Source organism: Solanum tuberosum, unplaced genomic scaffold (assembly GCF_000226075.1).
Source record: "Solanum tuberosum cultivar DM 1-3 516 R44 unplaced genomic scaffold, SolTub_3.0 scf00791, whole genome shotgun sequence".
In the NCBI taxonomy this organism is placed as follows: domain Eukaryota; kingdom Viridiplantae; phylum Streptophyta; class Magnoliopsida; order Solanales; family Solanaceae; genus Solanum; species Solanum tuberosum.
Window position 1 is genome coordinate 56986 of NW_006239757.1, and position 17419 is coordinate 74404.

General features: G+C 28.6%; 2 protein-coding genes across 2 annotated transcripts; one reads left to right on the forward strand and one right to left on the reverse strand.

Moving 5' to 3' along the window:
* Positions 1–8368: 8368 nt before the first annotated feature.
* On the forward strand, positions 8369–11677 carry LOC102585714 (protein C2-DOMAIN ABA-RELATED 7-like). The gene is made up of 3 exons (XM_006367572.2): positions 8369–8508; positions 10551–10646; positions 11175–11677. Exons 1-3 carry the CDS (start codon positions 8407–8409, stop codon positions 11478–11480), a joined length of 504 nt encoding a protein of 167 aa, XP_006367634.1. The 5' UTR covers positions 8369–8406; the 3' UTR covers positions 11481–11677.
* A 2089-nt stretch (positions 11678–13766) lies between these two features.
* LOC102586380 (kirola-like) lies at positions 13767–16923 on the reverse strand. Its single transcript, XM_006367574.2, has 3 exons — positions 16641–16923; positions 15248–15599; positions 13767–14325 (listed from the first exon to the last, which is right to left on the reverse strand). Exons 1-3 carry the CDS (start codon positions 16863–16865, stop codon positions 14060–14062), a joined length of 843 nt encoding a protein of 280 aa, XP_006367636.1. The 5' UTR covers positions 16866–16923; the 3' UTR covers positions 13767–14059.
* Positions 16924–17419: the final 496 nt, after the last annotated feature.

Genomic DNA, 17419 nt, shown 5'->3' on the forward strand with positions numbered 1-17419 from the left:
CTCTAGCAGACGTGTGCCATCTTCTTGAAGTAATTTTGCCTGAGTTTCCTAAGCCTGAATTGCCACATTTACCTTAAATCCCAACTTTGCCTAAGCCTGAATTCCCTGAAATTCCAAAACTCGAGCTACCAACTCTATCAAGGCCTACATTGCCACATTTACATGAAATCCCAGCTTTGCCTATGCCCTAATTATTTCCTGAAATCCCAAAACCCGAGCTACCAACTCTATCAAGGCCTGCATTGTCATATTTACCTGAAATCCCAGCTTTGACTAAGCCCAAATTATTTCCTGAAATCCCAAAACCCGAGCTACCAACTCTATCAAGGCCTGCATTGTCATATTTACCTGAAATCCCAGCTTTGACTAAGCCCAAATTATTTCCTGAAATCCCAAAACCTGAGCTACCAACTCTATATCAAGGCTCGAATTGCCACATTTACCTAAAATCCCAATTTTGCCTAAGCCTGAATTTCCAAAAATCCCAAAACCCGAGCTACCAACTCTACCAAAGCCCGAAATTGCCCCAAAAATCCCCAACATTACCAAAGTCTGAACTTCCACCATTGCCAAAACTTGAGATGTCTGTCATTACTAAGCCTGAATCGCAAACTTTGCCAAAGTCAGAAATCCCTCAAGTGCCTAAAAAGCCTTGATCAGGAGGCGTATAAAATCATCTTTGCTTCATTGAAGCAACAATATTGTTAAATGTTAAGACTTAATTATGTTATGTGATCATATGTATGTTTTTTCTTTATTATGCTAGTATCATTTGCAGCTTCCCTTTATATAATTGTTCTATATATCATCAGTTATTTGTATTTCTTCTGGTGTTACATGTATATTTTTTTTATACACTAAATCTTGAATATTTTTGTTAGATTTTAGGCACATTTACAAAGAGTGTTAATTGTCTCTAAAGAATATATTTAGCGGCAATTAAGCTATTACCGTTAATTAATTGTCATTAAAGATTTTTTTTGGTGTAATGTTTTTTTTTTTTTTGCTTTGGAATTGGAAGGATTTTATTTATTAAATAGTAGGTTCATCCATACAAAAAGGAACTGATCTAAACGATATAGTTCCATTCGCATCTCCTTCAAGAGCTTTTAGTGTAAAGGAAGGAGATGCTTCAAAAACAAACAACTTGTTCATAGGCATATTTGGATCCATAGTCTTCCTTCCATATTCCGCTAATATGTCTGCTACTGAGTTAGCCTCCATCATTATATGCTTCATTGTTGATCTTCCCATCAGTAGGAGCACTTTCTAAGGTGTTAAGTAATACCTGAGAGTCGGTCTCCACGAGCAAATGATTAATGTTTATTTTCTGTGCTAGGTTCAAACCATGGAGCAAAGCTAGTAGTTCCGCATGATGGGCATTAGCGACTTTTACTTTGCAAGAAAATCCTACAATCCAACTGCCTAGATGGTCCCTTATAACTCCACCGATTCCACCCATCAACTGCCTGAAATTTATCTTATGTTAGAAATTTCTCGATCATTTGGTGTAATGTGATACTCGCATTAAAGATTTTTTTTGGTGTAATGTGGAGTATTAGTGATCTATATATGAAAAAAAAAATAGGATTATTTTAAATCCAACTCCAAAGATAATAGACTATTTCTAGTCTTTTCTCATTCAAAGTACATATATTCAAACTTGTACACTATCTAGGGATGACAATGGGTCGGGGCGGGTGAGATGCGGGGCGGGATGAAGCGGTTTTTTTAAAAATTAATGTGGGGCGGGTTGGGTTGTGGGTATATGTGATTTTACGTTGATTCAAATTTATTTTTAACTTTTTACATGTTATAAGAGTGATAAAACATTATTTATTAAGATAATTTATTTAAAGTTGCTAAAATATTCAAGATAGTAAATGAAATGATTCAATAAAATATAATAAATGTTTCTTACATGTTTTTCAATTGACCTCTAAAAAATAAATTTTGAAGTCACTATCCTATTAAATTAATACTACTTAATAAAAAAATAAATTTATTTTTATGAATTATATTTTTAGTGTCAAACTTAAGTAGAAAAAAAAATATTAAAAAACTATAGGAGGGGATTAATGCGAGGCGGGTCTATGCGGGGGGTGGGGGGTGGTTTGAAAATGAAAAAACTTGCTATGCGGGGCAGGGCGAGGCGAGGCGGATTAAAAATTGCTATGCGGGTCGATTTTTTATAATATTTACAATTTTGTTAAACACAAATGTTTGAAAGGACATTATTATATGTCTACGATATTATGTATTGCACAATCGTCTTGCTAACGCAATAGGCATGGTCCAATATAGATATTAGGCAAAGGAAATTAAGCAAGTAGATATGAATTGGAGAAGAAAGTTTTTTTTGTTTTTTTTGCTTTGGAACTGGAAGGATTTTATTTATTAAATAGTAGGTTCATCCATACAAAAAGGAACTGATCTAAACGATATAGTTCCATTTGCATCTCTTTCAAGAGCTTTTGATGTAAAGGAAGGGGATGCTTCAAAAATAAACAACTTGTTCATAGGCATATTTGGATTCATAGTTTTTCTTCCATATTCCGCTAATATATCTGCTACTGAGTTAGCCTCCCTCATTATATGCTTCATTGTTGATCTTCCCTTCAGTAGGAGCATTGAAATATTTACTTTAATTTAGCCAAGAAAGTCAAATAATTAAACATCACTCCTATTATGGTTTACCTTAATTTAGTTTATCGACAACTTAGCCACCTTAATCATGGTTCACCTTCGTAATTAAGGAGTTTCAAATTTCATGACTTAATTCTTCCTTCCGTCCATATTATATGATATTTTTAATTTGGACACACCCTTTAAGAAAAACATCACTCCTAATTAAGAAATAAGAAATGAAAAAGTAAAAACACCATATAATATAAATCGAAGAAAGTAATAAACATCATCACATTAGCAGTATATATATGTACAACTTATCATCATTAATAACATGAAGATGATACAACTAAATAAATTGAAGAAATTAATAGCCAAAAAAAGAAAAGGCTAGTAATGATCAATTCAACATGGACCCCTACATTGAATATTTTGATGTTTCATAGATACAACTCAGAAGAAAATCAAATAAGAGTAGAGGTTATAATTTCCCATGCTATTCTATGTTCTATAGTGCCATATATTACAAATTAGGAGTAACCCTATAAAATTGAGGCTAAGCATGAAGGTGTTTAAATCAAACCGAAAAAATCGTACTATCAAATTGAAAAGTCAAATAATATTACATAAATTATCAAGTCTGGAGCGATGTATTCAAAATCGTAACTTCGTCTCTCACGATTTTGAATACATCACTCCAGACTTTAATAATGCTTAACTTGATGTGTATCGTTATTCAATTATCAAGTGTTGCTGAAATATGTCAATCAATTTATTTATTTATATTCACATTTTAAAATAATTTAACTCTTATAATTTCTTCGAATTTGAGGTGTGTTATCGATAAATTTTAAAATTACCAAAGTATAACATTCTTTAGGTTTATTTTATATTAATTTTTCTGTTTAATTATTAAATTTAATTATGTTTGAACATGTACATATTGTTGAAATTTTAATGTTATAATAACGAAATAATTATCATCGTGATTTTGAAAAAGTCCCATTTACTTTGTAAAATTGTCTAACAAATCTTTAATTAGGTTAGCACAAATATAGTGCATATAACACCATAACAAATCTTTGTATGCCTGTGTGCAACAAAAATAAGACAAAGAAAATATATATTTGATGATGCATATTTTTTGTTTGTAACATTATTCACTTGTTTGGCAAAGATGATTTTTACAGGAGTAATTAATCCAGACTCGTAAAGGAAAAGGGTTGGTGGGGGATATTTGAGAAAGTCGGACTGATTAAGTGTCTTCATTCAAGTGACAGTACAGAAGAATGAATTGAGAGCAGTGGCGGACCTATGCTGCACATTATGGGTGCTTAAGCACCCATTGCCTTTTGTGACAATGCTATTATTTATATACAAAATTTAGTAATTCATTAAAATATATTAGTTGAGTACCCATTCAATGTAGCAATTTTCGAGCTAAAAATAGTTGAGCACCCACGATACAAAATTTCTGGATCCGCCACTGATTGAGAGGAGGCCCGGGGACAGGGAAAAGAGTCGAGTCAATCAGGCTCGATGATTGGGAGAAGCAAACGAAATTAGAATTTGACCAAAAAAAAAAGCAAGGCTATGAATACCATGATCGATGCGATTATATAAAATCAAATATACCTGATTAGTGATTACTTATAATTGTATTGTCATCATAATTCAATTATCATGAGTATGTAAAATATCATGATAAATTTATAACCAAACTAAAACCTACTTATACATAATTGAATTAACACCGACACTATGTGATATAGTCATATAGATATGTGGTGGATAATACTTTTTACTGGTTAGCTTTTTTAATTAACATCTATATATAAAAGCTACAAGTTTTATACATTTTCTCAACTTATTGCTATTACTAGAAAAAGACAATATGGGTATGAAAGGCAAATTGATTGTTTCATTAGAGGTAAATTGTGGAGAACACTCGGTTTATGATATTTTCCACACTAATACTCATCATCTACCCAACATAAGCCCCAGTAGGATCAAGCATTTTGAGATTCATGAAGGTGAAATTAGAAAAATTGGTTCGGTTGTTAGCTGAAAATATTATGAAGGTAACACACATAAAATTTATCTTCTCTTTCTCGCAATATTATTTTCTTGCATCAATTTTCTATATTTAGGTGTATTTCATATTACGAAAGTAATAATTCAAGAAAATCTTTTCCATGAAAAAGTTAGTTAATGGTGTTTAATTATCATTAATATATTTCAAGTAAAATAGTTTGCATCAAAGAAGGAATAGGCGAAAGTCATTAATTTTCCTCAATTAATACTATATTGTAAATGTTTAGATCTTTTATGATGATTTTAACATTTGAATTGGGAGTAACATCTATTGTATTTTCTGATCTTTAATGTGTAGATGGAAAAGAAATGTTTGCTAAAACTGTGATTGAAGCCATCGATCCTCCGAAGAAATCAATCACTTGAAAAGTGATTGATGGAAATCTTTTAGAGTTGTATAATTCCTTCACTGTTATTACATCTTGTGAACATTGGACTACAATTACACTTGTGTACGGGAAGAAAACGGAAGATACTCCAGAACCTCTTGCTCTCTTGGATTATTTCATTGGTATGATCAAGGATGTTGAAGGTCACCTTCTCATCAAATAGAAAATCTATAATGTTCAATGGTCCTATATATACATATAGGGGTGTATAAAATCGAACCGAAAATTAAACCAAACCACAAATCGAGTCAAATCGGAAAAAAAACCCGACTAGTGATTTGGTTTGACTTGGTTTGGTATTGGAAAAAAAAACCCAACTATATTTGACTTGGTTTGGTTTTAACTAAAAAAAACCAACCCGAGACCAAACCAACCCGACATGATATATGTAATTTTAAAATTTTATTTTATACATAAAAATATTTACTTAGATATCATTTTAAAATATTTCTTATACTATTTCATAGTTTTTATGTTTTAATATATTATTTCAAGTTTAAAACATAGAATTCGGAATGGTCCAATAAAGATTATAGTTCCTAGATGTTGATAATTATAATAAAACTTAAATCAAAATCAAATTAATACTAATGCAAAAATAAAATCAATTCAACACTAAGAATGACAATAATATTGAATATTTGTTCTTTAGTTTTACATTGATTTAGACAATTAAAATACATAATCTAATTTTAATTTTCCTTAAATATTTAGTAATGTAACTAATACTTATTAAACTTATTTTAGCATGATTTAGTACTTCACAAGTTAATTATATGTTTGTATGCAAACTTTACCGAAAAAATTCAAAAATCTGAAAAAAATATGAGGTTTATTAGTTTGGTTTGATTTATAAATTTAAAAATTCGACACAATGGTTTGGTTTGGTATTTGAAAAACCCAAACCAACCCGAGGTTGAAAAACCCTAAAAAATCCGAATTTTATTAGTTTGGTTTGGTTTATAAATTTAAAATTTTTACACAAATAATTTGGTTTGATATTTGAAAAACCCGAACCAACCCGGTCATGTACACCCCTACATATATCTATGTGTTTGTGTGTTTGTTCTTGTGTGATGAGTATTTGAAAATATTGGCTAGTGCTAGCTAGCATGTAAAATAAATAATATTATGTTCGAAGAATACATATATATATATATATACTATGTACGTCAACCTTTACATAATGTCAAAATTTGAAGTTTACAAATTTCTTCTACAACCTCAAGGTAGTATACGACAATAACTAGGTACATAACATGAGTATTGTCAACAGTTATCTTTACTAATATATTATTGTACATAATCTAGTTATGGTATGTCATTTTATTCAATAGAACCTTTGTCTAATTTTAAAGAAAAGTAAGTTCTCTTTAGGTTACCTACTTGAAGACTTTTTATTATGTCTTGAATAGGAATAGGAATATCTACATAAAATATGTTACATAAGTAATTTTTTTGTCAGATTAAATTAGGAGGTTATTGTTTAGAAGATGAACTAACACACAATTTTTCCTACCAAAGCCTAATTCTCCAATTTTAATTTCTACAACCACACATCTATATAAACTTGTTTGAAGTGAAACATAAAGCAAAATCAATCAAAGCATAACTTACTAGTTTTGATATCACCTTTCAACAAATATGGCTTATTACTACAACCCATCTTTTTTCTTCTTATTATTTGTCACTTTATTTTTAACAAGTGATTATGTAATTCAATCTTCTTGAAATAACTCGACCTGAGCTTATTAAGCCCGAACTGCCACATTTACCTGAAATCCCAACTTTACCTAAGCTTGGATTCCCTGAAATTCCAAAACCTGAGCTACCAACTCTACCAAAGCCCGAACTGCCAAAAATTCCAAAAGCCCGAACTTCCAAAAACTTGAGATACCTGTCATTCCTAAGCCTGAATTACCAACTTTGCCAAAGCTAGAAATCCCTCAAAGTACCTAAAAAGCCTTGAGTGCGAGGCGTATAAAAATCATCTTTGCTTCGTTGAAGCAACATTGTTAAATTTTTAACCCTTCATTATGTAATGTGACCATATATCTGTGTGTGTGTATGTGTATGTTTTTTTTATATATTGTGCTAGAATCATTTGAAGCTTCCCTTTTGGAAGATATATATTTATGTGATTGTTCTATGTATCATCAGTTATTTGTGTTTCTTGGGCGTTACATGTATTTTTTTTTATACAGTAAATATTGAATGTTTAATTTTAGGTATTTTGTGTCTATAGTGATTTTACTGAATTAATAATAACCTAATTAATTATGTAATAAATGTATTATTTATTGATAATTATATTAAATATAAGTAATGAATAATGTTTGAATCGTGTTGGATACTATCCTATGGTGAATTCGGTTTTATTTAAATCAGTTCATATTCAATTTTGATTTAATCAAATATTGATTTTTTTTAATTAACTGACGTAGGCCTCTAATAAGGAATTAACCATGTGGCATAAATAATTTTCCAAAATTAAATATATTTTTTGTAAAAAATAATAACACAAACGAACTCTTTTTATATAGGTAATGGCATAGATAAACCTATTTTTTAACGAGTGATCGATATAAATAATTTATTCATAATAATTCGATGACATATTACAAAAAAAAATCCTTTTAATAAAAGATGTGAACTTGTAAACCTTACCAAAACAAAGATGAACAGGTAGTGTGACCAATGTTATTGTCTTGGCAATTTAACGATATTTTTCAATGGTCTTGACATGTGTCTATAATCTTTTTATTGACTAATTACATTTTGACACTTTTCCAAAAAAACACGCTTATCTTAGGAATGGATCCGACTCAATAATTTTTTCGAATAACATTGGAATAAAGCTAACCAGGCCAAGGACGTTCAAGAATAACTATAGAAAGTTATTAGATTCTCTTTGAAGAAACTATTACATAATAAGGAGTTAGTTATGAATAAAATTTGATAATTAAATAACAAAAATTGTATATTAATTTCATTTAGTTATAAATTAGTAATAGATTATTAAAAAAGAGTTAATTAGCTAAAACTATTTAGACTTTAGTGATGAATTAATTACAAATTACCGATAAATTTTTTAAGTAGAAAGTGAGAGATTCTTTTAAGGTGAATAATGGACCGATGGTATAAGTTCCCATTTTCCTTTTTCTTTTTGAAATTCTAATTAAGTGCTAGAATTATTCTGAAGTGATAAAACGAATAAATCAATACAAGGTCATGATATATTGTTGTGGCACATAAACCAATTAAGTTGAAAAAAATTTAATTGTTTTTTTTGAAGATGTTGGGACTTGTTAAAATTAGGGTGCACAAAGGCATCAATTTACCACTCAAGGATACATTTCATAGTGATCCTTATGTTGTTGTTACCATGGGTGATCAGGTACATGTTATAATATCTTCTTCTTTGATAATATTTTTTGCATATTTCATGAGTTTGATCATATTGAATGGTCAAATATATCGTCTTTTAGAGGCATATCTAGGTTAGATTTTTCGATAATATAGTTGATCGAGCTCCTATACTTTTATATGAAAAATATTACATTCATTAATTGCGACTCTTGATCATCCATGACTTTAACTTTTTAAAAAATCTCGCTTTTATATCTTAGCATTTATTACAAAACCAACAATTTGGTCTTAGTCTATGTGTTTTTATGGTTAAAAAAGTTTCTAAAAAGTTTACTTATATACTCTCTTTGTCTAATTCATTGGTTACTCTTTCTTTTTAGTCCGTTCAAATGTAATATTTTTTTATATTTAGTAATCAGAAACACTCATCTTACCTTGAAAAAATAATTTATAAGTATACAAATATTTATTACCATAAGTTAATTCATTTTTTTTGTAATATTCCATTGTCTTATCAAATTTTACTATATTATAAGAGGAAATTTTAAGTGCTCAAGTAGGCAATTGGTTAATATGCTTGCTTGAACACTTTGAGGGTATTTGTGTAATTTTATTGGTGATTTTTTCGTTTTAATTTGGTTATCTTTTTTTTATTTTTTTTATTTAAAAATTACGTAAAAAAATTATAAATTATGATAATTGACAACTTAAAATATTTTTAAAAAAATATAAAAAGTTCAACTAATTTTTGAAATTAATCTATCGGTGTCAACATAAAATAGGACAAAAGAAGTAACATGTATTATTTAATTTGGGAACTATGTAAAAAGTATTGTAAATTTCAATAATTAACAATATTGCATATTTCATGAGTTTGATCATATTGAATGGTCAAATATATCGTCTTTTAGAGGCATATCTAGGTTAGATTTTTCGATAATATAGTTGATCGAGCTCCTATACTTTTATATGAAAAATATTACATTCATTAATTGCGACTCTTGATCATCCATGACTTTAACTTTTTAAAAAATCTCGCTTTTATATCTTAGCATTTATTACAAAACCAACAATTTGGTCTTAGTCTATGTGTTTTTATGGTTAAAAAAGTTTCTAAAAAGTTTACTTATATACTCTCTTTGTCTAATTCATTGGTTACTCTTTCTTTTTAGTCCGTTCAAATGTAATATTTTTTTATATTTAGTAATCAGAAACACTCATCTTACCTTGAAAAAATAATTTATAAGTATACAAATATTTATTACCATAAGTTAATTCATTTTTTTTGTAATATTCCATTGTCTTATCAAATTTTACTATATTATAAGAGGAAATTTTAAGTGCTCAAGTAGGCAATTGGTTAATATGCTTGCTTGAACACTTTGAGGGTATTTGTGTAATTTTATTGGTGATTTTTTCGTTTTAATTTGGTTATCTTTTTTTTATTTTTTTTATTTAAAAATTACGTAAAAAAATTATAAATTATGATAATTGACAACTTAAAATATTTTTAAAAAAATATAAAAAGTTCAACTAATTTTTGAAATTAATCTATCGGTGTCAACATAAAATAGGACAAAAGAAGTAACATGTATTATTTAATTTGGGAACTATGTAAAAAGTATTGTAAATTTCAATAATTAACAATATTTGATTTACTCTTGAAATTTTATATGTCATATATATATATATATATATTAGGACAAGGGGAATAACATTTATTATTTAAAAATTACGTAAAAAGTACTATAAATCACAATAATTAACAACTTAGAATATTTAAAAATCATATTAAAATTTAATTGACTCTCTAAATTCTATCTATATCACATAAATTAAGACAAAAAAAATAACAACTATTAGACCCGTGCTAGCACAGACACATTTGTCCAGTATATTCACAAAAAAATGGAATGAAGTACATAAATAATATATCTCGAAAACTATCCTGTTGTAAATCCAGAATTCATAAACTTAATTAAAATCATGAATATGTCTTTTTGTGTTTCATTATGTCAAAGTTTAAATAATATCTGTTATTTGTACTGATGTTCTGCAATTGTCTTACAGAAAGTGAAGACTAGTTGTAAGAAGAACAACTGCAACCCTGTCTGGGATGATGAATTAACCCTTGCACTGAAAAATCCAAATGTTCAAATTGTTTTGGTGAGTATTCTCTCTTCATATTATTCTTCAATGAAGCTAATTAAGCTCAATTGTAGCTAAATTAGTTTTACGTTAATACACAAGAAAATCTTATTATCACTAATGTCTTTGGCGTAATACATAAACATGATCCTTAACTTGGCTTCAGCGGATAACTATGCCTTCATACTTTGAGTGTGCAGAAGTAGGCACTTAAACTTGTATAAAATTGAACAAGTAGACTCACGTGTCCTACATGGCATAATACACGTAGGACGCCACGTAGGACACAAAATCTCCATGTAGGGTGTCATGTAGGACGGATATGCCCATTTGTTCAATTTTATAAAAGTTTAAGTGTCTACTTGTGCACATCCAAAGTTGAAGGTCGTAGTTGTCATCTGATGCCAAGTCCTCATGTTTATGTATTATGGCAATGTCTTTTTTGTTGTAGTGGTAGTGAAGGTAAAAATTCAATTAGTCAACCAACTGAGCTCCTAATATTTCTCGATATATATAATTTTAATTTGATGATTATGATATTTTCAGACTGTGTATGACAAAGATACATTTAGTAAAGATGACAAAATAGGTGAAGCAAAGATAGACATCAAACCATATCTTAAAGCATTGGAAATGAGCTATCATCAAGACCTTCCAAATGGTGTCAAAGTTGACAAAGTTCAGCAAAATAGAGACAATTGCTTAGCTAAGGAAAGTTGCATCATATGGGAAAATGGCAAATTGATCCAAGACATGACACTTATTTTGCAAAATGTGGAATGTGGTGAAGTAAAATTGCAAATTGAGGTGATTCCTAAAATGTTATCTGAGGATGCATTTTATATTGCATAAGCTATAATTTTATTAGTAAATTTTATAATATGTATAAGTGTTAAGGGATGAGCCTTGTATTAGGTCATTCTAATTGATAAATAATGTGCAAACACTAGTTGGTATTTGCCACATGCTTTATGTAATATAAGGGCCATACTATTTTTACTATTTTTGTTGTAATAAATTAAAATCATTGTGTTTGATGATCTAATCAACTAATAGTATTATGGTTGAAGAGAAAATAATAATACTCAGTTAGACGTTCAATAGAAGTGTATTAAATCAAGAATAAATATAATACGCTTCTATTATAGACGTTTTATTCTAACTCTATTTACGAAAGGCTAAGACTACGAAATAGACATTACGATATAAAGAGCGAGCTTTACTTGAACACAAAGATCTTTTAAAAATTATTACATGAAATATTTTATGATAATGGATATTTAAGAAACGATACATGAATTTTTTAATAATTTTTTAAAAAAATATCTCTGTATTTTAATTTTTCTGTTCACCCTTATTTAAGGTCCATTAATATAAAATGGCTCCTACTATATATGTAAGTATATCACATATATAAAATAGGGAAAAAGTACAATTATACCCCCAAACTATCATAAATGGTATGCAGATACCCTCCGTTATATTTTTTGGACATTGGTGCCCTTGCCGTCCAAAAACTAGAGCATATATACCCTTTATACTAACGGACATACACGTGTCATAATCTTATCCATCGATCCAACATTTATTAAATATCGGATTGACGGATAAGATTGCGCCATGTGTCCCTAATTAGTCTTCCGTTAGAGTGAAGGGCATATATGCTCCAGTGTTTGGACGGTAGGGGCAGCTATGTCCCAAAAGTATGACGGAGGGTATATGCATACCATTTACGATAGTTTGAGGTATATTTATCCTTTTACCCAATAAAATATAATGTGATAAAAGAATAGTGCCTTACTCCACTGGAATTTTCTCTTCAAGTCCATGTGACATGTTGCTATATAATGTATATAACTGACATTGTATATAAAATATGGTTGAGAAATATTTACTATCTAGAAAGAAAGTAAAGAACACAATTCCCAAAAACCAATCTTTCATTTCTTTTAGAAAAAGATCATTCATTCGAGGGATGTGGGCATGTGGCTAGTAGATAAGACTCTTCCATTTTTTAATCAGAGATGAGTAAATATTAAGACCTAGATAAGTAAATAAGGAAAGTCCTAATTAAAAGAAGCATTTTCTTTTTATTAATGGATCGTACGTGATATGAATTCAGATTAATTGAAGTTCTAATATGAATAATATATCTAATGTAATCTCGTAAGTAAAGTCAAGAGATATGGTGTATTCATGAGTCCGGAGCCTAAAGGGCAAAAAAAATGGTCAAAAATTCCAAAAGGGCACATCACTTTTTATTTCCTCTGACGAAATCGCTGCCCTAGCAGCGATTTCGTCTAAAAAAATTAAAATTAAAATCGCTGCTTTTTTTTCTTTAAAAAAACTAAAATAGCACATCAAAAAAAAATTTAACCAAAAGGGCTTCTGACAAAATAAAAATCGCTGCATATTTTCTCAAAAAAAAAACAACTTTTTTTTCTTTAAAAGCGCTGCTATAGCAGCGAATTTGGTTAAGAATTTAAAAAAAAAAAAAAAAAAATTTTTTATTAAAAATCGCTGCTGTGGCAGCGATTTTTAATAAAAAATTTTTTTTTTTTTTTTTTTAAATTCTTAACCAAATTCGCTGCTATAGCAGCGATTTTAAAGAAAAAAAAAGTGTTTTTTTTTTGAGAAAAATATGCAGCGATTTTATTTTGTCAGAAGCCCTTTTGGTTAAATTTTTTTTTGATGTGCTATTTTAGTTTTTTTAAAGAAAAAAAAGCAGCAATTTTTAATTTTTTTTTTACAAAATCGCTGCCACAGCAGCGATTTTTAATAAAAAATAATTTTTTTAAAATTTTTTTTACAAAATGGCTGCTGTGGCAGCGATTTTTAATAAAAAAGAATAAAAAAAATTTTTAGACTAAATCGCTGCCAGGGCAGCGATTTTGTCATTTTGTCAGAGGAAAATCGCTGCTGACGCAGCGATTTTGCCCTTTTGGCTAAAATAAAAAGTGATGTGCCCTTTTGGAATTTTTGACCATTTTTTTTGCCCTTTAGGCTCCGGCGGACTCGTGTATTCATAGATCTTACTCTTACCTAACCTTGTGAAAATAGAGATTATTTCTATTAAGCCATCAACTCGACCAAAATATATCAAAAACAAATATAGAAAAAAAATACAAGAGCAATATTAAAAATACAAACTGTTTTTTCAATCCACAACAAAATATATTAGAAATTACATATTCACTCATTTTGCCTTATTTTATTTTTATTCTTGTTACATGCAGTAGACATTTCAAAGCACACTCATTAATAACAACAAACGTACGTTATTACAAGACTTTGAGACAACATCTCAGTTCCAAGCATTCACCATATATTGTTCGTACTCTTTAGAAATATTGGCACACATGTGACAGTATAGCATCTGTCAATATATTTTCAAAGAATCCGAGCAATATATATATAGTCGTAGGTATTTATCAATTGAGATGGTGAGTCTCAATATCTTTTGTGATATTGAGGCATAATTCCATTAAAGTGTGTGGATCGGGCACATTACAATTCTTCTTTTCATATTCCAAGATCCAAGTAACTATATTATCTTCACCTTTTGTGTCAACATGAACAGTGACGTAAAATGAATTATAATCCTCCAATATATCTCCTCCAGTCACTTTGAATTTAACCAACTTCTTTTCTTCATCTATTTCTTCAATTACATTCTTTGCCACCTTCTCTTTCCCATCTACAAACAAAGATATATAGTAAGAAATTAATACTACTAATTCCTTTTATCAAATGAGAGTATTGAATTGAATCTGAACGAGTTAAAATGATTCGAATTAATAAACGCATAGAAGCATAACTCATTGAAAATTTGATTAGGTTAATGGATCGAACATGTCAATTTAAGCTAAATAATGTGTCACAATTTAATGTCTTAAAATATCTTTTTATTTGTTTATTATTTTAATTGCCTAATCAAACTAACCAAAGTTTTGTCCATTTAATTATCATGTCTATATCTAACCAACTGTGGCAATCCATTATGTCCAATTCAAAATCACTTTTTATTTGTTTATTATTTAGTTACCTAATCAAAACAACCAAAGTTTTACCCTTCATTTAATTATCAGGTCTATATCTAACCAACAGATCCAAAAAATTATTTATTTTTATATGTGATTATAAATTTTGACTTGTCTAAGCTGTCATAAGATTAGATTATGACCAATTGTTTAATCAAGACAAAACATGTACTGAGTATTGGAACAATTAACTTAGATATAAAATGTTTACTTCCCTATCTCAATTATTGAATAGTATATTTTTAGAAACAAATTAACTTTCAATTTTTTAGTTTATCATTATTGAGATATTTTATATCCACACAAATGTCTAAAACTTATTGTAAATCACAACTTTAAAAAGCTATCTTTTTCTTATTCTTTCTCTAAATTTTAAATCCAGTCAAACAATTTCACATAAATTGGAACAAAAAAAATAATAGTAAACTTAAAACGCATATCATGGATTTCGAACTCAAAACTTCATGAAAAGTAGGAAACATTTTCTCTTTAATGGATCATACACATCACAAATCTAGATTAATTGAGTCAGTAAGTATCAAACATCGAATAACAAGAAAGAGTAGGACGTAGGCTTACCATGGGTGAAGTTCCAAACGATAACAGAACCAACAGTGCCCCATTCACCTTCATGAATATCGACATTTTGTATATAACCAGGTGACATACTAGAAATATGATGTGGTCTATACCTAAATATTTCATGAAACACATCCCCATCAGACTTGATATTTATCTCAGAAACTAACTTTCCTGTTAGGTGATGAGTCTCAATATCTTTTGTAACATCAAGACAAAATTTCATTAGTGTGTGAGGATCTGGAATATCTTGATTCAACTTCTCATATTCCAAAATCCAAGTAACTAAATTGTCTTCACCCTTTGTTTCAACATGAACAGTGATGTAAAATGATTTGTAATAGTCCAATATCTTTTGAATTCATCTATGCATATTATATTTACACAAAGCTTTAATGTGCAAAAAAATACTCCACTTAATTGAATTAAGGATTGTTTTACCTAAATCAATATGGTTCAAATTAAGTGTCTCTAAATCAAGATAACATTATTTCCTCCATTTTAATTTATTTGTGTTCCTTTCTTTTTTTTTGTTTGTTTTTAAACTGATGTTTTTTTTTATCTCTTTAATTTCAATTTTACACATGACATATTTAAGACCACAAGATTAAAAGACATTTGAATAATATTCTATGTATCTTTAGTTTAACATCATGAGATTCAAAAGATTCCTTTACTTTTTAAACTCTGAATCAAATCAAAACACACAAACATAATAAAATAGCGGAAGTAATTATTTTTGTCAACTCAACCCTTTCACCAATAAATGATCTAAAAGTCCGAGGAGAGATAAAGAGTAATTTGAGGAACAATAAGGTTAATTTATTCAAATGATCATACGGGGATGCAGCATTGTGATATCAAATTCATTTGAATCGAGTACTTTCAATGTAGATCTTAAGTCTACGCATAAATATTTACTAAATTTGTAATAAATATAATAGATCTGAAATCATAACTTATAAAATATAATACATTTAAGGCTAAGAGGCTTATCGTTTGAATTTATATATTTAAATTCTGCATTTATGCATGTATCTTTATTTATGATCACCAATAAAATTTTTTTTAATAAATGTGTTAAAAACCTTAAACAATACTTATTTTAGACCATAGAGAGTACCATAAAATGGAGGCTGACAATATAAGGGCAGATCTAGCCCTTAAGGTACATGTAGATTCAAATTATCCTTATTTTTATTTGTTAAATGGATCTTCAATCTAATTCAACCTCAAAAATTAGTTGTCTTCGGTATCAAAAAATTAAAATAATATTTGTAAATATATTATTATGGACTACTCAAGTAAGTTAAAGTATTATTTTATGTTAACTCAAGATCATTATAGAATTTTATAAACTTTAAAATCGAAATTCACTTCTGATCAATATAACAAGAAGTTGAAGTGGTATAAAAAGTGGTGGCAACTTACTATCGGTAAAATTCCAAAAAATGACAGAGCCAACAATACCCCATTCACCTTCATGAATATCCACATTTTGTACTTTATCAGAACTCATAGTTGAAATATGATGTGGTCTATGCCTAAAAATCTCATGAAATACATCTCCATCACACTTAATATTTATCTCTGAAACCAACTTTCCTTCAAGACTCATTTTCTCTTCTCTCTCAAATGATATCTTACAAAGATGAAGTGTGTGTGGTTCATTATTAACATGAATCTCTATGTCCTTTTATAGTTGGACAATATGTCTACACCATAAATCTTTTATATATTTTTAGAATATAAATATTAACAATTGAAAATTTTAACAGCTAAGTTATTTGATTATCTAAACTTTTTGTAAGTGTTTAATTTTTCACCCAGTAATGTTCTTCTCCATTTCCCCTTACTTATTTTTTAAAAATAAATAATACACGTTCGACTCAAATAAGGCATATCAAAATCAGTTTGAAAAGAAAATATATTAGTAAAAACAATCTTATTAAAAATAAAGAAAACCAAAAGATACAAAGTTGTGTTATATATTTTATACATGATTTCCTTATTTTATGCATGTGCTTTTCTCTCTATATTTATAATATATTATATATAGTCGTCGTTACAGAAACGGCTCTTCGTCTATATCTATCCCAACTTCTAAGCAATTATACTTTTATATACTTTTTCTTTATTTTAAAATAAGTGTTACTTTATATTTTTATTTTG